Source organism: Perca flavescens, chromosome 4 (assembly GCF_004354835.1).
Source record: "Perca flavescens isolate YP-PL-M2 chromosome 4, PFLA_1.0, whole genome shotgun sequence".
NCBI lineage: Eukaryota > Metazoa > Chordata > Actinopteri > Perciformes > Percidae > Perca > Perca flavescens.
In genome coordinates this window covers 24249717-24265218 of record NC_041334.1, presented here as the reverse complement: position 1 = coordinate 24265218, position 15502 = coordinate 24249717, and the positions used below count along the sequence as shown (strand labels likewise).

The following is a 15502-nucleotide window of genomic DNA, read 5'->3' as shown; positions in this document are numbered from 1 at the left end:
AGTTTTCAAACCAATGTTGTGGCTGGCAAAGTGGGCAGGCTTGACTGCCGATGTCAACAGTAAAGTTCACATAAGCAGTTGAATTTCTGATAAATTTCTGCTTTTTCATCCTGTCGTGATTCTCGTGACTATTTCTGTGTGTGACGGCCGACAGTATGCAGAGGAGGTAAGTGGGCGGGAATGTGTTCTTGTCTGTGGTTGTGCAAGTGAGGGATTGTTGAAACAGGAGAGAGAGAAAGTGGAGTTTGCCCTTTTAAAAAACAACAAATGTACACATTCATGTTGTCCTTGACAGTTTGAGCTGCCTGGGCTGCACTCTGGTGGAGCCATCATGGAGAGCGCTGTGGTGCAAGTCACCCTCTTTGGGCTGCTGCTGGTTTTGGCTAGCACACTACCAAACAAGGTAAGGTCACAAAACTTAAAGGACACACTACCACACTGCAAGGAAACTGAATCTATTGAACGTATAATTTTCAATTAGGTTACGGTAAAATTCCAGGGAATTATTGTAAGTCAAAAATGTATTGTCCTTTTAAGTGACAAGTGATGTTATTGTGTGTGTTAATGTGTAGGCTATTACTCAGTGGGAAACAGTCTTAAGGGGGGGTACTCAACTCCATATTGGGTTAAAAAAAGCTGGTCCCCATGTTAATTATTACATTTTCAGGTTTAGATTTAAAGTTGTTGGTATTGGGAGTGTGCAAGTCATTGCATGTGAAATGATAACACCAGTGATGGGGGAAGTAATCAGATTCTTTACTTGAGTAAAAGTGCTAATACTGCCCTGAAAATATTTAGTATAATACTTATTTAGTAGTATACTAATACTACTAAATAAAATTTACTGCAAGTATGATAAGTAAATGTTGACATGGTGCAGTAAAACTGTCCCCGTTTGTGTTTTATTATTATATAAGATGTTTTTAGATTGATATTACTGCTGCATTTATGTGTTTGTTGCATTTTACTGCTGTAGAGGTTAAGGTAATTTTTTATGTACTGTTGGGTAGTTTAATCTACAGCAATGCATCATATTCTATAAGATCTCTTTTAAAAAAAAAGTTTCATGAGCTCAGACAAACAGCCATTTGCAGCTTTGTGACAATGCATTTTACAGCTGATACAAGACGGTTAAAATAAGAGTTTAGTTAGCTTAAGAAGTAGGAAAATTTTTTCAACCCATAAAGGAACCATTCATCCTTCAGTTTATCACAAACTCATTTTTCAAATTCATGGTTACACATGGCCATTCAATTTACATTTTCACTGGACAGTATGCTTCACTGGTATGAAAATGTAGCGTAAATATAAAGTGGAAAATTCTATGTTGTCGCTGAGATATAGTGAAGTAGAAGTATAAAGTTGCAGTGTGTTTGTGTGTATGTATGTGCGTGTGTGTGTGTTTATTACGCATGTGTTTGGGCCGTAAATCTGTTTACACAGTGACAATGGGGGGCCACAAACAGCTGGTGCCTCTGATGTAAATCCTTACATTTTAGAGTTAAGACTTGGTAATGGTGCAGGAGTATTGGGACACATTGCCATGAAAACATGGTTAAAACAATAAGAATGGGGTGTTTCTGCAGTTAGACCAACAAGATTTCACCGATGCCACCCACACTTGTTTGTTTTCAACCATCATCTGATCTTTGGTCAGCTGGTCGTCAGCCAGCGACATTAACCAAGCCATTTATTTTATTGTGAAATGTGCCTCCTCCTGTATTTGCTCAGGACGACTGGAACATCTACAGCTTTCACATCAACTCCACAGTGACCAGTCGTTATGCAACCACGGTCATCACAAGCCGCGTGGCCAATCGCATGGACGACTCAAAGGAAATAGAGTTCCAGGTCCGGATTCCCAAAAACGCCTTCATCAGTAAATTCAGAATGTATGTGAAACAAAAATACTTTTTACAGGAGTTTGCACATAAAGCATCATGAAATTAAATCATGGGCTACTCAGGAGTATATATATAAACAAAGACTTTTGCTTGTTCTTCTTCAGGTTTATAGATGGCCAAGTGTACGATGGTGTTGTGAAAGGTAAAGAGAAAGCTCAGCAGCAGTACACTGAGGCTGTGTCCCTTGGCCAAAGCGCTGGGCTTGTCAGGTACATAGATCAATGGATCAGTTTATTGCCAGGTCTAATAAAGCTTGTTTTTATTTCGTATTTTTTTTAGAAGAACCTTGTGTGTCCTTCAGGATAAAGGAGGAGAAAAAGAATAAAATCTTTGTTTTGTCTGACTTTTCTCAAATGTTTGCCTTTTTCTTTTTAAATACGGCTACTTTAATGCCTTCAGGTCTTTGAAATTCTTCAAATGAAATAATCTGAGAAGGAAATGTCGCTCTTTAGTTGAATTACTCACATCCACACCATAACCTGTGATTAGAGGTCATAAGTGTCATTGTTCTATTGTAAAGGGGTCAGAAGGAGGACCACTGCTTTAATGTATCGTCTCTGTTGCAGTTCTGTAGGGAGGACCCTCGAAGAATTTAAGACCTCTGTGACTGTGGCTGCCCACAAAAAGGTCACCTTTGAACTCACATATGAGGAGCTGCTGAAACGCAAGCTTGGCAAGTACGAGCTGCAAATCCACGCTCGACCCATGCAGCCTGTCAAAGACTTCAAGGTGTGTCTTTCCTGTTGGTTTCTATAAATCTTAAAAAACATTTTACATTGAAGTATATTAACACCCTATTTTATCGATACTACATACACTACAACATAATCAGAGCTTCAAAGTATTTTATTCTTTTTTAATTTATTCTCAATGCCAGGTCGATGTGTACATTAATGAGAAAGCTGGCATCAATTTCATCGAGGTTAAAGGAGGACTAAGCACCAAAGCCCTGGCTAATGCCATCACCAGAACACATGCAGACAAACAGGTACATGCAGTGAAGCATTGCTATCTTTGTTCTGAACAATATTTTACTAATATTGGTAATAAAAGAATATCTGTTTGACCACAGTATACATAATGGCCCTGGGCATTCTGTCTTATTGCTCATCCTTGTGCACATGTCTTAGTATAATTTATTCATTAAATAAAATACTGTATATCTTTATGCACTTTTGCAACAGTTTTCACTTTGTTGTTATGCCAAACTGCATTTTGTTGTACAAGTAGTGCTCAACTCTGTGCCGAGACAACACAGTTGAATCTAATCAAATTAAACGAAATGCAGAGAACCCTGTTCATCAACTTCCATATCCATCAAGAGTCTCTAAAACCTGTTTAATTCTGTTTATAGGCGTGGGTGTATTTCTACCCAACAGAGGACCAACAGAAAACATGTGATGGCTGTGGAGAGCAGGGTATGAATGGAGATCTGGTTATTGTTTATGACGTCAACAGGGACACCTCACTTGGAGACATCAAGGTAAAGCAAGAGTTCACTTCCTGGATGACTCCAGTGGTCTATTAGTATTGCTAAAAATACTGTACTTATATCTCTGTTATCTTAACTTTCTTCTTCCTCCCTCTAAGACATCAGCTGGATACTTTGTTCATCACTTTGCTCCATCTAGTCTTTCCCGCATACCAAAAAATGTTGTCTTCGTTATTGATCAAAGTGGCTCAATGAGGGGCAGAAAAATGCAACAGGTACAGCATTTGAAGAGTTAAATTTGTGACGGATTGTGACTAATTATGTCTGTGGTTCACTTCACAGAAAGCTTTATTAAGAATACGTAAAAAGAATAATATTACATGGTTTCTTACATGAATAATAATAATATATATACACACACACATATATTTATTTGTTATGTGTGAATGATGTTTTTGCCCAGACCCGAATAGCATTAATCCACATCTTGAACGACCTGGCAGAGGATGACCACTTTGGTCTTATCACTTTTGATAGCAACATTTTTCACTGGAAACAAGAACTTGTTCAGGCCAACAAGAAGAACCTGGAGAGTGCTAAGACATTTGCACAGAATATTATTGAGAGAGGAGGTGAGGTTTTTAATAAATATTTCATGAAGGTATGTGACTATTTTAGTAATGGCAGTAATGAAACATAGTTCCATTCCATTTCAGCCACAAACATTAACGCAGCAGTGTTGGAAGGAGCACGTATGCTGAATGCACATCCCAGAGAAGGTTCAGCGTCTATCGTCATACTTCTCACCGATGGAGACCCAACCTCAGGTTACAATAAAACACACATGCACACAAATATGAGATAATACTTCAAGAGATTAATGTAAGACTCCTAACGACACAGTCCATAGCCCAATCCCAATCTCCACACTCACAGACTTTGAGACTGTTCCCGTTGAATCTGTGATTGCTTAAGGCTGTCACCCTGTCAAATCGTCTAGTGCATGAAGGCTCTCTGGCAGACATTTGAGCCCTTTCTGAACACTTTTTGTAAGTCCACATTTCTGCAGATTTTGCCTGAGGGAATTACCTACAATTCATAGCATTGTGATGTTAAAGGTCCCGTGGCATGAAAATGTCACTTTATGCGTTTTTTTTACATTAATATGCGTTCCCCCAGCCTGCCTATGGTCCCCCAGTGGCTAGAAATGGCGATAGGTGTAAACCGAGCCCTGAGTCTCCTGCTCTGCCTTTGAGAAAATGAAAGCTCAGATGGGCCATCCTGGAATCTTCTCCTTATGAGGTCATAAGGAGCAAGGTTACCTCCCATTTCTCTGTTTTACCCGCCCAGAGAATTTGGCCCACCCATGAGAGAGAGACATCATGGCTTTCAAATGAGCAAAGTGGCAGTTGGTCAATGCCACACCCCCACCCTCCACCTTGCCCCCCCCTCTCTCCTCCTCAATAGCTACAGACAGAAATGGCACATCCTAAGGAAAGGTCATTGTGGGACTGGCTCTAGTGGCTGTAATTCTGCACTAAGGCTGAATTTCAGGAAAGAGACTTCAGATACAGTATTAGTGGACCACTAAGGTCTATATAAAAGCATCCAAAGAGCACCATGTCATAGGATCTTTAAAACACAGAGTTACCAGGGGAAGCTTAGTCTCGCATTGTCAGACCTATCTCCACAGTGATGTGGAGTAAGGTCTTGCTACTCTACGAATGTGTGTTCAGCCTGGCGTATTGAATTTACATAGAAACATTACCTTAACTTTAAGGACTTAAGATGGTAGGCTACATAAAACACATGAAATCAAAGTGATGCAAGCATAGCTGATTTATTCATTTCATTTTGCTTAAAGGTGCTTTAAGCGATGTCACATGTTTTTTAGGCTACAACATTTTTTGTCACATACAGCAAACATCTCCTCACTATCCGCGAGTTGCCTGTCCCCTGAACACACTGTAAAAAAACGCGTTCTCTGTAGACAGGCAAGGCTTCACAAACGGCAACAAAAACAAACTGCGCCAACCTGCACCATCCCACAACAAACAGTGTTCCAGCCAATAACCTACAAGAAGGATTTGGGGGTGGGGAGGGGACGGGATGAGGAGGAAGGAGGGGCGAGCTAGCCTCCGTTTTGTTTGACAAGATTAGGGATGCACCAAATCCAGGATTCGGGTTCGGATTCGGCCGAATATTGGGCTTTTGACGGGGTTCGGTTTCTGTGTGATCTAATCTATGGATCTGATGAAGCCGACGAGCGACAACAATCAGGCCAGCAAGCTACACTGCCATAAGAGGAGTTTCATTCAGACGGATTCAGAAGAGATACAAAGAAGGTTGCTGGAGGCTGAGGGCAAACGCACATGGAGAAATAATGAGAGAAAGATGTTGCCCTACTTGTTTTCCCACAACACAAACTTTTGTAAATGCACCTTTTGAAACCTGAACAAGACGGAGCGCGGACTCATGGAGTCCGGAGCAGCGGTTGCTCATGATTGAGTCAGCAGGCCCGTGTTTGGAAGTGAACAAAACAACTTGGTAGGTGATTCAGTTTGACACAGCACAACCCCTCTTAGGTAGGAAAGTACACACTCATCTAGGCGTCCACTGCTCCCTGTTCAGATGCACCAATCAGGGCCAGGGGGTGTCTAACTGCGCGTCAATCACTGCTCATGCACACACATTCATTCTTCCTTGTGGGGGGAGGGGCTTAGGAGACCATTTTGGGCTTTAGCGGAAAGGGGGGAGGGACTGAGAAGTTGTTGAAATTGTTTGGCTAAGTCCTGGATCTTCGCAATCCTATTTACGGCACCTTTAATGTTACCGGCTAGGCTAACCTTTGTTGAGTAACGAGTAAAGTTAGTTTAGTGTGTACGAGCCCTTGCAGCCTCTTGCACTCCGTCACTCACCGGGTGACGGAGTGCTTAGGAGGATTTAGGTATTCATGTATTACTGTGTGAGGGAATTTGAGCTCAACTTTCCCCTTTTAAATCTCATATCTTGGTTCTTTGCAGGGGAGACAAATCTGGAACGAATACAATCAAATGTCAGAAGGGATATTGCAGACAAGTTCCCACTCTACTGTCTTGGTTTTGGTTATGATGTCAATTTTGAGTTCCTTGAGAAGATGTCGCTGCAGAACAATGGTGTGGCACGACGGATTTACGAAGACTCTGACGCTGATTTACAGCTGAAGGTATTTTAATTCACTTGCTCCCATTATAAATACACTGTTTACCATGTGATTTGCTACATTTCCATAGATAAAATTGATCCTGATTGGCTGTGGAGAGATAAACATTCATACAGCGTCCATACTGTACCGTATGTCTACAGGGTTTCTATGAAGAGGTGGCCACTCCTCTGTTGACAGATGTGACAATGATCTATAATGGAGGGACCAATCTAACCCAGACTAACTTCAGCCAGTATTATAATGGCTCTGAGATTGTGGTGGCCGGTCAGATCACTGACAACGACATTGAAACCTTCACTCCACAAGTTGTAGCCATTTCGGTAAGGATCGCTCCACCCAGCACATCAACTGTAATCTTCTGAAAGGTTGGTGAAAACCCTTGTGTATACTGACATAATAATTAATTTGGACTATGACAGAGGGATAGAAGAGTGACATTTTCTAACACAAACGCCACCGTGGAGTACACTGGGACAGATTTTGACAACCACATCCAGAGGGTTTGGGCCTACCTCACAGTCAAACAGCTTCTGGAGAAAGAGTGAGTGTGATGTCGACAGCTGTGGCTCAGGTGGTAGAGCGATCGTCTACCAATCGGAAGGTCGGTGATTCAATCCCTGGCCCTGTAGTCCCATGTCGAAGTGTCCTTGGGCAAGACACTTAACCCCAAATTGCTCCTGATGCTGTGCCCTCGATGTGTAAATGTGTGTGATTTTTAAAAATCTAATGAGCAGGTATGACAGCCTTGTATGACAGCCTCGGCCACCAGTGTATGAATGTGTGTGAATGGTTCCTGTATTATGTAAAAGTGCTTTGAGTAGTCATTAAGACTAGAAAAGCGCTATAAAAATACAGTCCATACAGTCCATTTACCTTTTTCAAGGAATATCATTTTTACTATTTACTGTACTTTAGCTTTGTCTGTATAAGAGTCACTGGGCGCTGCTGTTTTTTTTGGGGTTTTAACCATAATACACACATGGATGGTATAACCGTATTTACAAGTCGCCCAAATTAACATCAATGCCGTCAACACATCTGGGACCGTACTTCTGTTCTTCACATTAAAATGACATGCTTCAACAACTTCAAATTATGCAGCAAAAGCAGATTCGTCACATAGCGAAAAGACTGCAAACTGCGTTACACCAGATGTGTCTGGATATGGCCAATAAACGCGACTGGATGTCTGATCAATGGACACAGTTACGTTACCATCAACAATCATTTCAGCACTTACACAACAAACAACAAAATGTTATCAAAAGTAGTGTTAGCTGTTAATTAACTTTATCACACCATCATGTCAAATGTTTGAATTTGTGACACAATTTATGACACAGGCTGCTGTTTTCTGGACCTGAGAAGGAGAATGTGAAGAAAGAGGCCTTGGAGTTGTCGCTGAAGTACAGCTTTGTAACCCCACTTACATCCATGGTGGTCACCAAGCCTCTGGGGGAGAACACAGATGTGCTCCATAAACCTAAGGAAGGTGGAACAACACAAGCACGGTCATCTCCTGTAGGGCATCGACCGTCTTTGACACAAAATACTATGAAGATGGGTGTTATGGGATACAGCGGTTCCTTTACTCGTAAGCAACACAAAAGTTAACAAAACAAACACAATGCAAAATCAAGTGTCAAAAGTTTATTATTTCAGGTAAAACACACCAGCATGACTTGATAACAGGTGGTGTAATCACAATGTAAAAATACAGTTATCATTTTCAATTACAACTAATAAATCAAATTTTGTGTGAGTATGGAACTGGACATAAATATGTATGTATGAAAAAATAAATAATTTATTCAGTTGATGTAAACGTTAATTGCTAATAGTCAAGTGTCTGCAAAATTAGCAGACCATTGAGGGAAATGAAACCAAATGACATACAATGTTCATTATTTTAAAGTAAATAAATAACATGTTATCATCTTTTTCTTTTAACAGCACAAACGTTTTTTCCAGGTAAGGCATAGAGTAGATACATAGGTACACACATATCTGAACTGTTTTGACATGAAAGATACACTATTGATTCATAATAATACAATGTAAATTAGCATACATTCTCTCTCATGAATAAATCTTCTCATCCTTCACAGAACAATGTGTTGTTTACATTTTGTGAAAAACCAAACAAAAAAATCATGACTTTTTCAAAGTAAATTAACAACTTTATCTTAACTTCATTTTATCTTTTTCTTTTTAACAGCACCAGGTGGTTGGCCTATGCCAATGGACATAGGTACATCTGCGCCATTCTGACATAACAGATACACGATTGATTTAATAATACTTGTAATATAATGTATTTTATTTTATTTTCTCTACTTTGTGCTAATGGAAATGAAAGTTTAATGTTAAATTTAACTTTCACGAAATCCACCAGCGAAAAGGAAAAATCAATAGCTTATCCATTAATTAAGTCTCAATTCTGAAGGCTGCTCCTGAATTTGTGTCCAGTGATCGTAATGCTCCACACACACAAAACACGTAATCAACTGATTTATTAACTACTATAAATACACACACCTATGCCTACCGCTATATAAAAATAGGCCTATGAATGAATGTAATGGAAGCAAGACTGATAGCTTTGTAGTCACAAAGGAGACAACCAAAAGGAGATGAAATTTTGGCATTCACACATTAAACAAATGAATGCACTTCAGCTGCTGCGAGATTATTGGGAGGTAAAAGATTACTGATCTCCTGATCTAACATCCCCTAATCACTCCTGAGCAAGAGCATCAACCCTGATCACAGAAAAAGTAAAGATTCACCTACTCGTGTGGATGGTCAGAGTGTAAACTGCGCTGTATGGGAGAGGCAGGCGGATGTTGGGGCATAAGCCCTTGCATGGATTAGTTTAGGAAGTCTCTGATTTCCTCGGCTTCAATTCGGTTTGGATTCAATTTGACTCGGTTGCGATTAATTCAATATAGCGCCGCTGCCATCTTTTAATCAAAATCTTCAGGTTCACAACCAAGTTGTGACTGTAAAGGTGATGGCAGTTGTCTGTTGTTTCTTCTGTCTGACCTTTAGCAGTGTTGGCACACAGAAATAGAACAGACTGGAATAGCTTCAAGCTGGAAGCAGCCACTTAGGGTTCAGAGCTTAAGAGCTTTCTTTGGAGATCAGGGGATCCACCTGAGTACCGGGCACACAGGGCACTTTAGGCCAGCTTGGGGGGTTTCAGGAGAAGCAGGGAAAGTCTGAAAACAGGTTGACAGGACTGTCAGCCGTAGACATGAGCAGGATGAAGAAACGGAAAAGAAAAAGGGGGAGAGAGGATCCTGGCCTTTCTCTCTTAATAATAGCCTCAGTCAAGTGGGCATGTCAAATATCAAAATGGCGCTAAACTGACCCCTCCCAGCTATACATTCTCTCAGGGTGGATTATCTCCTGAATTACTCGTTTCTTTCTAAAAGTAATATTATTTGTTTTAACTGTGTAACTCTCCCATATGTGAAACAACGAGATTCCACTTGAATAAAACCTGATACATCATGACTAAGAGCAAACTAATCTACAACCATGACCATTTCAAAGTAAATTAACAACTTTTCTGTTATCAGAGGCGTCTTTCTCAAGGCATTAGTAGTTGTTTCTCCGAAGGTATGCGTACACATTTCCACTGTTCTGATATGAATACACTTGTGTATATATTTTACTGTATATAGAGATTTGTTCACATTTCTTGAGTGACATCCAAAATGTATAGAAATATGACTAAGGCAAGGTTTATTCAGATACCAAAATGGCACTAAACTGACCCCTCCCAGCTATATATTTTCTCACTGTGGATTATCTCCTGAATTACTGTTTTCTTTCTAAAAGTAATATTATTTGTTTTAACTCTCTAACTCTCCCATATTTGAAACGACATGATATTATTCCACATGAATAAAACCTAATACAGCATGACTTACAGCAAACTAATCTACAACCATGACCATTTCAAAGTAAATTAACAACTTTTCTATTATCATCTCTTTCGTTTTAACAGCACGACAACATATACCAGGTAAGACATAGATACATAGATACACATCTGCAGCATTCTGACATGACTATTTATGAATTACTCAAATAATGTATTTCATATAATGTATATAGCCCTACAGCATACATTTCTCATGTGTACTGTACACATTTGCATTCTTTGCAGTACAATGTGTTGTTTTCATTTTGTAAAAAAAGAACTGAGCAGAAAAACTGAGGGTGGAGGACGGTGCAAGCTAATTAAGAAATCATGACTATTTCAAAGTTATTTAACAACTGTATCACAATGTAATCTTTTTTCCTTTTAACAGCGAGGCGTCGTTCTCAAGGTGTTAGTACTGGTGGTCTCTCCGGAAGTATGGGTACACATGTCCACTGTTCTGATATCAATACACTCGTGTATATATTTTGCTCTATAGAGAGATTTGTTCACATTTCTTGAGTGACATGGAACAGTTTTAGAAATCTGACTAAGGTAAGGTTTATTCAGATACCAAAATGGCACTAAACTGACCCCTCCCAGCTATAAATTCTCTCAGGGTGGATTATCTCCTGAATCACTTGTTTATTTCTAAAAGTAATATTATTTGTTTTAACTGTCTAACTCTCCCATATGTGAAACAACGTGATTCCACATGTATAATAAAACCTGACACAGCATGACTTACAGCAAACTAATCTACAACCATGACCATTTCAAAGTAAATTAACAACTTTTCTGTTATCATCTCTTTCTTTTTAACAGGACTAAGGCCAAACATGCAAGGTAAGAAATAGATACATTATGTACACATCTGCAGTAATCTGACATGACAGATTCATGACTATTAATTAATTAATTACTCATATAATGTATATTTACTATATCACAATGTCATGTTATCATCTGTTTTCCTTTTAACAGCAAGTGATCATTCTATAGCTGTTGCAGGTATGGGTACACATGTGCACTGCTCTGATATCAATACACTTGTGTATATATTTTGCTCTATAGAGAGATTGGTTCACATTTCTTGAGTGACATGGAACAGTTTTAGAAATCTGACTAAGGTAAGGTTTATTCAGATACCAAAATGGCACTAAACTGACCCCTCCCAGCTATAAATTCTCTCAGGGTGGATTATCTCCTGAATCACTTGTTTATTTCTAAAAGTAATATTATTTGTTTTAACTGTCTAACTCTCCCATATGTGAAACAACGTGATTCCACATGTATAATAAAACCTGACACAGCATGACTTACAGCAAACTAATCTACAACCATGACCATTTCAAAGTAAATTAACAACTTTTCTGTTATCATCTCTTTCTTTTTAACAGGACTAAGGCCAAACATACAAGGTAAGAAATAGATACATTATGTACACATCTGCAGTAATCTGACATGACAGATTCATGACTATTAATTAATTAATTACTCATATAATGTATATTTACTATATCACAATGTCATGTTATCATCTGTTTTCCTTTTAACAGGAAGTGATCATTCTATAGCTGTTGCAGGTATGGGTACACATGTGCACTGCTCTGATATGACTACTCTCGTGTATATATTTTACTGTATATAGAGATTTGTTGACATGTCTTGAGTGACATCCAAAATTTGTTTAAATTTGACTAAGGCAAGGCTTATTCTACATCTGCATTCATGACAACAGTGTAACAGTGTAATGATCACCTCATGAGTAAATCTTTTGTTCTTCTTAGCTAAATGTATTTCACACTGCTTAGATCAGGGAAACTTTGGTTCCACCTGTGGTGTCAGCAGGTGAAGGCAAGGGGGCCATGGGAGTATTATATATATATATATATATATATATATATATATATATATAACTATTCTTTGAAATCTTGTGAGTCTGAGAACATAATGGTACCCATCTTTCATTCTTTATGTGCCACACAAGTACAGGTGTGCTTTTACCTTTTACTGTAAATGTAATTCTCAAATGATACATGTTTACTGATCACCACATGATAGCCAAGATTTTGGATAATCGTTATCAAACACTCTATAATTCATCTTAAAGGGGTGATAGAATGCAAACCCAAGTTTACCTTGTCATAGTTGAATAACGACAGGTCGGTGGGTAAAATGGCAATACAGAGAACCTCAAAGTCCCATTGACACCTCTTTCCAATCCAAATCTCACAATTCGAAACTGCCGCTGAAAACGGGCGAATCCCAACAAAGCTAATAGTTGACGTCAACTCAGTGGCTGTACCTTATTAGGCTCTGGTCTGCACCTTTGTCATGCCCCAAAATTTACATTAACACTAATTGTATCTGTGCGCTGCTCTTTGTACTTACACGGGAATTACAAAGAAGACAGTTTGGAAGTTTTTCAAGGATATTGAAAACAGACCACGGTCGTAAATGCAGTGTTCCAGACTGTACATGGAATGCTGACACTTTTCACATTTCATCGTGAGCTGCCGGTCGGGGTGCTCCAGGTAAGCAGTAGTTGGTGGTTTAGTTACCCCAGAAAAGGTGACTGTGCGCTGGGTACAGAGCAGCGCGAGCTGCCGGTCGTGGAGCTCCGTCATGTCAGCGGTAGTTGGTGGTCTAGTTATGGGGTAACTGCGAGTGTTGCAGGCATGTTCCCTGATATTATTAAATTCAGTATGTTGTCATTTATATTGCAATGTAAATAATACACTTAACACTTACAGTAGCTGCCATGGACTCGCACAAATCTCCTGGATTTTGATAATCAAATGTTGGCAGGTATGAGTTACCCCAGAAAAGGTGACGCCGGGTACAAGGCAACACGAGCTGCCGTGTCCCAGTGAGTGCTGTTGGCCATTGCGTATTTGCTCCTCAGCTTCGCTCGTTATAAACCAACCAATCAGTGCGCAGCTCATCTAAATATTCATGAGCATACCATAAAAGGGAGAAAACCTCTCGTTTCATTCTAGGGCTATTTCACAGGGTTGCATTAGGGCGCATAGAACAGCATCCGGGCTATTTTCAGCCCAACCAATGTTACGTACCCTATTCTGAGACCTTAAGGAACAGTGTGAAATACCTTATATAATCATTCTCTCACCCCTTTAAGTTAGTTAAATTGGTGTTGGAAGCAACAATCATTTTCAGTGTTTCCTTCTGCTGTGTGACTCTGTGTTCCTCTCTAGTTCCTCTTTCCCACAGGTTTCTGCTAAAAACTGAGAATCTGTCTCTTCCACTCTGCTTTGATGTCACTGGAGATGTTCGCCTTAAACTACTTCACCATCCCAACAGGGGTCAGTAATGTTACTTTTTGTGCCATCACAGTTTTTCTTAAATTCCTTTAACAGCCCAGTCAATAGTTGGTTATATAATGTGTATCAACCCATAATTATCCCCTAGTTTGCAGGGGTGGAAAGTAACTAAGTACATTTAATTAAGTACTATACTTCAGTACAATTTTGAAGTAATTTGATGAGTATGTGTATGTGTACCACCAAATAGATTTTTCCCCTCTTAACTTTATCAGATGATTTCATTGAAATAACTGTTTTTTTTGGTCTAAAGAGGTAAAATTATCTAATATTTGACAAAAAAGAAAAGATTACAGAAAAGACCAAAAGATTAATTCAAATTTATGTTTACAAAATTAATAATTTCTTAACATCTTGTGGACCTGACCCCTAGATTGAGTACCACTACTACACTGCTACAGTGCAGTACTTTTACTTTTGATACTTCAAGTACAATTTGCTGATAATACTTCTGTACTTTTACTTAAGTGGGATTTTGAGTGGAGTATTTTATATGTTGTTGTACTGGTAATTCCAATTCAGTGAATGATCTGTATACTGTATAAGTGTGGTGTTGAGTTGCATTTGTTCTCTTTTGTATTAGAGCTGTCTGTGAATGGTGAGCTTGATACAGTAACGAATGGAGGCTTCAGAAGGATTGTCATCCACTTCAAGACTGACCTTTATGTTGAGGTTGACACCAATGTCATCACTGTACGAGAGGGACAGACACTGACACGCCACACTGGACAGGCTCTCATCACAGCTGGAAGGTGATTTTGCATTGTAATGGTCCTGACCAAGAAATAGTCAGGCACATCACCTCCCTTAAAACAGAGATTTGTTGTTTTTACTACACCTTTTTGTACGGATAAAACAAACGAGATACATCATGTTAATTAGTGAGCTTTAGAGGTGCTGGTGCAGATTGTGTTACCCTTGGACAGAGCCTGGCTAGCTGTTTCCTCTGTTTCCAGTCTTTATGCTAAGCTAAGGTAACTGGCTGCTGACTGTAGCTTCATATTTCCTGTACAAGCATGAGAGTGGTATCAAACTTATCATCTTACTCTCTACAAGAAAGCCAATCAGCATATTTCCTACAATGTCAAACTTGTGCAAACAAGTCCAAAATTAAGACAATGTGCATATTTTTCTAGTTTGATAGTGATTAGGCGGAACAAGGAAATAGATGTTGCAGCTGGAGACACACGCATGGTCATCTATATTCATGAGAAGGATGGCGTGGAATTCCTCTGGCCAGTTTTGAGACAGCAGCCACTGGACAACAACGTTACAGGAATTATAAGTGGGTGAAAATGTTTATTTGATTTGATATCGGGTCAAAAATAATATGTGTCAGAAGACAAATATTCTGTCTCTTGTAGTGTCAGCGTTTCATTGTCATTGCTTTATTGTTTGTCCTCTTTGTGTCCAGCTCTAAAGCCAGCAGTTTATGAGGAGGTGCAACAAACTCCCTCAACTAAACTTAAGATCAAAGACCAGGAGATTGACGTTACCAGGTATATATGTTTGTATGAAAAATAAAGCTGTTAGAGAGTGCTTTAATTATTATTACTCATATTATACACAGAGATATATAACTATTTATGTCTCTCTTTTGTAGGGTCAATGCTGTTGACTACAGTATAGTCTCTCCACCGACACTGGACTGCTGGCTTACGTCTGCGGAGTCTGTCCTGCAGAGAC

General features: G+C 39.2%; 1 protein-coding gene across 1 annotated transcript; it reads left to right on the top strand.

Annotated features, from left to right (window-relative positions):
- Positions 1-331: 331 nt before the first annotated feature.
- On the top strand, positions 332-13348 carry LOC114553716 (inter-alpha-trypsin inhibitor heavy chain H3). The gene is made up of 22 exons (XM_028575056.1): positions 332-403; positions 1732-1892; positions 2009-2113; positions 2471-2633; positions 2782-2892; positions 3259-3387; positions 3495-3611; positions 3800-3968; positions 4053-4163; positions 6360-6541; positions 6682-6861; positions 6961-7082; positions 7885-8135; positions 8495-8512; positions 8760-8792; positions 10557-10574; positions 10864-10914; positions 11298-11318; positions 11457-11483; positions 11873-11893; positions 12032-12058; positions 13284-13348. The coding sequence occupies exons 1-22, from the start codon at positions 332-334 to the stop codon at positions 13346-13348; spliced, it is 2154 nt and encodes a 717-aa protein (XP_028430857.1).
- The last annotated feature ends 2154 nt before the right edge of the window (positions 13349-15502 follow it).

What these genes read in the sequence shown, in the direction of transcription:
- LOC114553716 (XM_028575056.1), top strand. Translation starts at nt 332, where the DNA reads ATGGAGAGCGCTGTGGTGCAAGTCACCCTCTTTGGGCTGCTGCTGGTT. An exon ending in CTAGCACACTACCAAACAAG is followed by an intron (nt 404 to 1,731) that starts GTAAGGTCACAA and finishes GTATTTGCTCAG; the next exon opens with GACGACTGGAACATCTACAG. An exon ending in GGGGCAGAAAAATGCAACAG is followed by an intron (nt 3,612 to 3,799) that starts GTACAGCATTTG and finishes GTTTTTGCCCAG; the next exon opens with ACCCGAATAGCATTAATCCA.